The sequence below is a fragment of the Cebus imitator genome, unplaced genomic scaffold (genome assembly GCF_001604975.1).
Source record: "Cebus imitator isolate Cc_AM_T3 unplaced genomic scaffold, Cebus_imitator-1.0 Scaffold74, whole genome shotgun sequence".
In the NCBI taxonomy this organism is placed as follows: domain Eukaryota; kingdom Metazoa; phylum Chordata; class Mammalia; order Primates; family Cebidae; genus Cebus; species Cebus imitator.
This window is the reverse complement of record NW_016107389.1, coordinates 5,714,500-5,722,810: the sequence shown is the minus strand read 5'-3', so window position 1 is coordinate 5,722,810 and position 8,311 is coordinate 5,714,500. Positions and strand designations below refer to the sequence as shown.

The window sequence follows — 8,311 nt, the reverse complement described above, 5'->3', positions numbered from 1 at the left end:
AAAAATTAGTCAGGGGTGTTGGCGTGCGCCTGTAATCCAAGCTACTCGGGAGGCTGAGACAGGAGAATCGTTTGAACCTGGAAGGTTCAAGGTTTGGAGGAGGTGGAGGGTGCAGTGAGCAGAGATTGCACCACTGCATTCCAGCCTGGGTAACAAGAGTGAGACTCCATCTCCCAAAAAAAAAAAAAAAGAATAGCATTGACAAACCGGAGCCTGTCCAAGGAGGGAAGGCTGGGGAGGTAGGACTGCCTTGGGAGAAAAGGTTAAGGAACTAAAAATGTTTGCCCTGAAGTCAAGGCAAATGTGGTCAAGGAAACAATAGTCACCCTGAAACCTCAACCCTTAGATGAGCTGTCATAGGGGAGAACAAAGGAGGGCTGCCCCAGTACTTTCATTCCTTTTTTTTTTTTTTTTTTTGAAACGGAGTCTCACCCTGTCCCTCAGGCTGGAGTGCAGTGGTGAGAACTTGTCTCACTGCAGCTTCCGCCTCCTGGGGGTTCATGTGATTCTCCTGCCTCAGCTTCCTAAGGATGGGTTTGATGCATGTATATGTTAATATCCAGCACCGCAACTCTGCTAGATTAGACTGAGAACATTCAGGTTACTGGAACCAAAACTAATGGAAGAAGGAATTGTTGGAAATAGGCCACCGCCAACGAATGGGTAATTAATCAGACAAACTCCAGTCAAACCTGGACTGGGACAATTCTGAGCCGTGTCCTCAAGCTGTGTAACTTCTGTGAGCTTCCGGTTCCTACTCTGCACGGCCAATACTGCCCATTTCAGGATCACAGCAAAGATCACATGAGATCAATGCATGGAGCGCCTAGTTCAATGCCCACCACATGTGGGAGTCCTGAAAGCGCCAGGCCCCTCCCTCTCCTCATTTCTTCTTCAGTACCACATGGGTGTGCCCCAGTAGAGAAGGTAGTGCTGTGCTTTAGACAACCTTTCAGCTCAAGCCACATGGGATTGGCAGGGTGAGCAGCCACCCAAACCGAGGAATTGCTCTCTGAATAAGAGCATGTGGGCAGGGTCGGAGCTCAGAAGCAGCACTGCACTAATGGACCAAAGAGCCGTGTGAGAAGAGCTCAATGCAGAAGAGGAGTGAGCAGTTTAATCTTCCCAAATTGATCATGTTGGGAGATCTGTTGGCAGAAGGCAGAGTATGCTCTTAGTAATTGCCAGGGAGATAAAATCTGAGAGTGTGATTGTATAAGGGACCCAGGGGACATCAATCTGCCACAGTCTGGCTCCTGGCAGTGAAACCCAAGGGGTGGTTCAGAGATTAGGAGCCTGTTGTTTTCCCCCTCTGTGAGGACAAGCCAAAGAGAAACACGGCGTTCGCAACAAGGGAAGATGGGAGAGGAGAGACTGTGTCCTGAATAGAGAAGGTAGTAGAGAGGAGAGGGCCCAGGGAAGCCCGGAATTCTGCCATGGAGAACCATGGATGGCAGAAAAGCACAGTCACTGTGGCAGGGAATGTTGGACAGCCCTTTGCTCTGCTGGGAGGATTTCAGGAGCGCTGGATCGTCCTGTCTTTTCTCTTTTTTCTTTTCTTTTCTTTTTTCTTTTCTCTCCCTCCCTTCCTTCCTTCCTTCCTTCCTTCCTTCCTTCCTTCCTTCCTTCCTTCCTTCCTTCCNTTTCTCTTTCTCCTTCCTTCCTTCCTTCCTTCCTTCCTTCCTTCCTTCCTTCCTTCCTTCCTTCCTTCCTTCCTTTATTCCTTTCTTTCTTCTTTCTTTTTTGAGACAGAGTCTTGCTCTGTCACCCAGGCTGGAGTGCAGTGGCGTGATCTCCACTCACTGCAACCTCAGTCTCCTGGGTTCAAGTGATTCTTCTGCCTCAGCCTCCCGAGTAGCTGGGATTACAGGCATAAGCTACCATACCCAGCTAATTTTTGTATTTTGGTAGGTATTGGTTTCACTGTGTTGGCCAGGCTGGTCTTAAACTTCTGACCTCAGGTGACTGGCCTGCCTCAGCCTCCCAAAGTGCTGGGATTACAGGTGTGAGCCACCGTGCCCTGCCTCTTCCCTCCTTTTCTTTACTCCCCACCCCAACACCTTCTTATCGCTGGAGACTTTGGGGCCATGGGGGATGTTAAATCAAACACAGCAGCATTTCTTATCTTTAGTGCTGTTATTCAACAACAGTCATCCTGGATCCCTTCCCAAGACCACCATAAATCAGAAGCTATGCAGGTTGGTGCAGGAATTCTGCAAATGTGTTAGGCTTCCCAGTAATTCTTTGGCATATGACGTTTGAAAGATACCCCCACAGGGAGAAAGAGAGAGATATATTGGGATTTTTGAGACTGTGATCTGTTAAAAGCAGTTCTTTGGGCAAAGAACAAAAAAGAGATGTTGCATGTACCACAGCACCTCAGACCGGCGGCGCTGACGTCACAGGGTGATTCACCTGCACTGAAGTTTGAGAAGGCTCGGGCTAGTGCAGAGGTTCTCAGCCTCCAGGGGCAGGTAGCATCAGCCATGGGCAGTGGGGAGATGCTGCTGTGGGATCCAAAGACCTGGGTGTGAATCCTTGGCCTTGCACCTATGGCTGTGTAAAGTTGGGATGGTCACTTCACCTTTCTCAGTTTCTGTACTCCCTCACTAGGCCATAACAATACTTCACATGATGAACATGAGTATTCAGTTGTGAACCTGCCTGGCACAAGTGGCTGCCTAATAGATGTTAAAAGCAGATTCAAACAGCAGTCACCTTTGCTGGGTTTCTCCTGCCTTGACTCTGATCGTCTTCAGAAGGAGGCCCGAGTGGTGGGGCCTTGGGCCCCACGGGATGATGGTCTGGACCGTGTTCCACACATTGGCCCACACTGCGCTGCTTTCCCACTTGAACTTGATCATGACCAGCTCACCGATATCCACTTCCAGTGTGATAAGAAAGGAATACGTTTTATTACTAGCAATTCCTTTGTCCCTTGAATATACAAAGAAAATCAGACACAATCAGTTTAGTTGTAACAGCAAAGTGATGCTTATATACATTCAGGATGTGTTATGTTTGCTTGAGTGACTTGGGATTTTTGGTGCATTTCCCAAACTGGCGTTCAACAGACTTTTGTTAGAGCTAGCATAGGTGTACCAGGATAAAAAAGGGATTTCCAGATAATAAAATTGGGAAAATGATACTATTTTGTGTTAACACATCAAAAAAATCTCTGAGAAGTCCTGCTATAACAAATCTAGTTAACTTTCTTTAGCTTTGATTTTTTTTTTTTTTTTTGAGACGGAATTTCGCTCCTGTTACTGGGGCTGGAGGGCAATGACGCGTTCTCGGCTCACCGCAACCTCCGCCTCCTGGGTTCAAGCAATTCTCCTGCCTCAGCCTCCCTAGTAGCTGGGACTACAGGCGTGCGCCACCATGCCCAGCTAATTTTTGTATTTTTAGTAGAGACGGGTTTCACCACGTTGACCAGGATGGTCTCAATCTCTTGACCTTGTGATCCACCCGCCTTAGCTTCGATTCTAGGAAGAAGCCCCCATGGAGACAGGGGGACTTCGACAATGGCGTCTGGACAGTTGAGCTTTCTGTAGGTTTAACACAGTCTGCCTCTCTCTCGAGTAACACGGTATGCCTCTCTCCTGAGTAATGCTCCTCCCCCCATGTAAGTAGAAATCTCTATTAAAACAGTGAAGTACAACCGTAATAGTAAAACCACACGTAAAAAGGATGTGTCGATTTAGAGCAAGATGTAAATGCAGACTCTGAGGTATCATTATCAGCTTTACTGACCCATCTCTAAGACATTGAAATATCCCAGCATTGACAGGAGTGGTGAGATGCCCTTTCCACTACTGAGAACCATCTCCTAGGAGAGATTTCTGGCAGTGCAGGGGCAGCCCTGGATTTAGGGAGAGGCAGCTGGATGGAGGGGGTCCCTTGTGTGGCTTGGCATAGCTCTTCCTGAGTGTGCTGTGAAGAACTGTTTAAGAATCACCCGCCCTGCCAGGCTGTGAGCCTCCAGAGGCTGGGGTCCTCTGTATCCTTAGGTAGGTGTTGGACACAGCACCAGCAAATGCTTCCTGACTGACGGAATCAGTGTGAGGATCAGAGATCCAAAGCTGGGGGCAATCTTCGAGAAGCTCAGGACCATCCCTGAGTGGGTGAGGGGCTAGTGTCACTTCCCAGGGAGAGTCCATGCTGAGGGCTGAGAGGCCAGAGAGGCTGGGGAGCCTCAGAGTGAGCAGGTGGGTAACAGGGTGAAGGACAGATGGGGAGGCTGGCAAAGCAGGCTGATTGAAATTGGAAATCTGTGCCAAGTCAAAAGATATCACTTTAATTTCTGGGTTATGAACTCACTGGAAAGGCTCTGGGGACCTTCTTGGGGACACCTGCTCTGCCCATCATCACTCGCCTCTGCACTGCAGGTCCTGGTGGGGCCACGTCTGGCTTCCCTGTCTGCTCAGCCCACAGTGTGTAACATTAAGCAGGTGGTGGGAGGCAAAAGTTAGGATAGACAGATGTCAAAATGTTAACCACATTTTTTTGCTCCTAAATGGTGGTTTATCTTCTTGTTTTTCCTTCTCTGTGTTTCCTAGGCATCTATACAGGACTTATATTGTGTAGAGGCTGAGGAGGGATGTGAGCACCTGGGCATGGGTGGATGTCCTATCTGACCAGGTTGGCCACGTGGGATGAGCTGGGCTTACTAAAGGGGTTGTCTGTGAAGCACCCAATATCTATTTATGTTTGCAAGAAGAACCAAATACTAAGAGTTGATTCGTGGACCAAGAGTTTTGTGCTTTAGGCAAGAGCTAGCTCAGGTAGTATCTGGCACCTACCACAGTGCCCTGTGCATGACTGGTTTTCAAAAGCTCAAGCCTGTGTAAACTATAAATTAAATTCTAAGCCTCCAAACCATCTCATGGACCCCTCCTCTCGGCCAAGGGCATTCCAAAGTGAACTTGAACAATGAGCTCAGGCCATGATGAGAAGAGGAGATGGGAGACATGCCTCATTATACTCTCCTCCTGTTGGAATTCAGGCACAACTGACCAGCATTAACATTAAAACACAGATTTTAAGAAGGATGAAGCAGACTTTTTGTAGCAATAAGACACCAAATTCCAGCCTGACTCCAGTATTAGCATCACATGACAGACAGCAGGCCCTGAAAGAAATTGAACTATTTTACCCTAAAATCTATTTCCTTGACATATTTTGAAAGGACCCTGAACAGCTGTCTCTTGGGGAGAAAATCTACATTCTGTAGAGAATACCCTTCCCTTTCCAGGTCTTTTCACTGATCCAAGAGAGAATTAACTAAGTCTGGGACCTTTTTAAGTCTGATAAGAAACATTTACAATGAATTCTCTCTGAAGCTGGCTACCTCAAGGCTTCATCTGAATAATAAGAACCTTGGTCTCCACAACCCCTTATCGTAATCAGACACTCTCTTCTATTGATTCTAGATCTTTCGATAAACTCATTCAACCAATGCCAATCAGAAAATCTTTGAATGTACCCAGGACTTGGAAGTTCCCCTGCACTCCCACCCCCAAATCACTTTGAGTTGTCCCACCTTTCTGGACCAAACCAGTGTACATCTTACAAGTATTGATTGATGTCTTATGTCTTCCTAAAATGTATAAAACCAAGCCGTAGCCTGACCACCTTGGATACAGGCCATTAGGACCTCCCGAGGCTGTGTCATGGGTATGTCCTTAACCTTGGCAAAATAAACTTCTAAATTGATTGAGACTTGTCTCAGATGCTTTTTGGTTTACATCTGGAATAAAGTAGCTATGGCTGGCCTGATCCTTGAAAATTACAGAGTCCATTTATACTCAGCAAGAAAAATAAGCGTGTCATCACCCTAGGGGACTACACCTCCTACTCACAGAGTGATGGGAATTTTCTGCATTTTCTCTTTTGTTCCGAGTAGTGACATGGTAAAAGTTGTTTGTGTTGGCTTCTCACTTTGGTTGATGAAATGGATCTTGAAGTTGTAATGATAAACTAGAGAGAGGGAGAGAGAAAGAGAGAAATAATTTGATAAGCAGAGATTTTAAATTTGAAAATCTCTTATTTCTTAAAATTTAAACATCTAGAGGGAAAAGTTTGGATAGCTAGATATCAAAATGTTAACATTTTTTTTGCTCCTAAATAGTGGTTTGTCTTCTCTGTATTTCCTAGATGTCTGCACAGGACTTATATTGTGTTTGTAATGTAATTATGATAAATATTTGCCAACAAAAGAAGGCAGAATAGGAGTATAGGATATCTGACACTCTCCCTGATTTCTAGATGCAAGTTCTGTTGTAGTATTTTGTGTGTTTGGCAAGGGTCTCCTTTCATAAGTCAAAGAATATATGCCTTTTGGACATTTGACAAGGCAAGAGAGAACACACTGCCGTTTTACACTATTGCCCCTGTCTGGTGGGGTGTGTTTCAGGGTGGGGCAGAGCTCCAGCTAAGCAATATATGCCCTAATGACCAAGTGTTTATATTGTGGCAGTTCCTGGAAACAAGCTCTGTAAGGTTTAATGAGCACATTTCCTAATGGAAATAACTTCAGTTCTAGAACTTGGGCCTGAAAACTTTCTGTTTTATCAAATGTCCAGAATGTCCTCCTACTGATGGGTTGGTTGGAAACAGATAATTTTTTTTATTCTTCTTTACTTAATAAATTCTACATTTAGTTGTTGAAAGCCAATGGCTTACTATTAGGCAGACATTGGTAAATACGTTGCATCATTAAATGTTAACTACGTTGCATTGTTGAATACATTGCGTCATCTCATTTACTTACCACAGCCCTGTGATGTAGGCATTGTGATTATCACTCCCATTTTATAAATGAGAAAACTGGAGCTCACATACATGCAAGTGACTTCCTCAAGGTCAAATAGCAGCCTGTGGGCTGTTAGTGTCCCTCACCCTAGATGGTGTTGGCTTAGCTTGTGTGGTTGCATAGCTATGGAGCTGTTTTGAAAATTATCCTACCTCATTTCAAGATGACTGATTGCTGCTTGGACTTCTTTCTCTTGTCTCCATATTCCCCCCAGAGGGTTCCCCAGGGTTGGATACAGGGTCCAACTTCCAGACCAGGATGGGTTTTTGTTTTTGTTTTGGGGTGGGGTTGGTTGAAACAGGGTCTCTCTCTGTCACCTCAGGCTGGAGTGCAGTGGCACAATCTCAGCTCACTGCAGCCTTGACCTCCTGGGTTCTTTTGTAGCCATATTCTCTATAGCTCCAAGATTGCAAACAGGTTGAATATGGCACGTTAATTCCATTTGATTGATAATAACTGCCCGGAGCCCTGTGTTGAGATGGATTCTGAGGCCATGTCCAGGCTTGTGGCAAGATGCGTGTCTCCCTTGGGCAAAGGATAAGGGATTTATGGAATGCTTGCTGTGTATTTGCCTTTTCTGTTTTGATTAATCCACGAATCCTAACAGTGCCTTGCACACAGTAGGCGCTTAATAAACTTTTGTGGGATGAATGAACTGATGGTTTGTTTGGGAGTGACATATCACAATGTGCATGAACATCTAGATGGAAATCACCCACGAGGATTCAAGACCTGAGTTTCAAGCTTTGTTGTAAGAGAATTTTTAAAAATTAGATCATGGTAACTAGCCAGTTGGCCATCTATCCCTTTTACCCAGCATGTTGAAATTCATCTCTTCATCAATCAATCTACTAACTCCCAAATGGTACCATTTCTGCTGGAGGTTGGTATCTATACAGCAAGCCCAGTGGAGGGTATTGCCAATGCTGTTTTGCTAACATGCCAGCTCCAGTGTCCTGGTATACCTGTATTGCTGAGTTTCTAGATTAATTATGCAATCCTATTGTGTAATTAATTGGCATAAACGGATCTTCCCATTTGAATTTTGTGCTTAATTTACTCATGTGAGTGGGGATATCTCTTGGGTTTACTAAAGGGGTTATCTCTGAAGCACCGAATGTTTATTTATGTTCACAACAAGAGCCGAAGACTGAGTTGATTTGTAGGCCAAGAGTTTTCTGCTTTAGGTAAGAGCTAGCTCACGTCGTATCTGGTACTTACTACAGTGCCCTACACATCAGCAGTCCCCAACTTTTTGGCACCAGGGTTGGGTTTTGTTGAAAACAATTTTTCCACGGACCAGTGTAGGGGTAGAGGGATTGGTTTCGGGATGAAACTCTTCCACCTCAGATCATCAGGCATCAGCTTTTCATAAGGAGCATGCAACCTAGATCCCTATCATGTGCAGTTCACAACAGGATTTTTACGCTCCAATGAGAATTAAAAACATTTGTGACAGTTTTTTTTTTTTTTTCTTTTTTTTTTTTTTTTTTTTTG

At 45.2% G+C, this 8,311-nt stretch overlaps 1 protein-coding gene across 1 annotated transcript in view; it reads right to left on the bottom strand.

Moving 5' to 3' along the window:
* Nucleotides 1-510: 510 nt before the first annotated feature.
* The window catches only part of LIPC (lipase C, hepatic type), a 183,825-nt gene continuing 176,024 nt past the window's right edge, over nt 511-8,311 (bottom strand). Inside the window, exons 8-10 of the mRNA XM_037739739.1 lie at nt 5,862-5,979; nt 2,719-2,937; nt 511-1,148 (exon numbers count right to left, since the gene is read on the bottom strand). Coding sequence (XP_037595667.1) covers nt 1,061-1,148; nt 2,719-2,937; nt 5,862-5,979 — 425 coding nt within the window. The 3' untranslated portion in view covers nt 511-1,060. The remainder of the gene's footprint in view (nt 1,149-2,718; nt 2,938-5,861; nt 5,980-8,311) is intronic.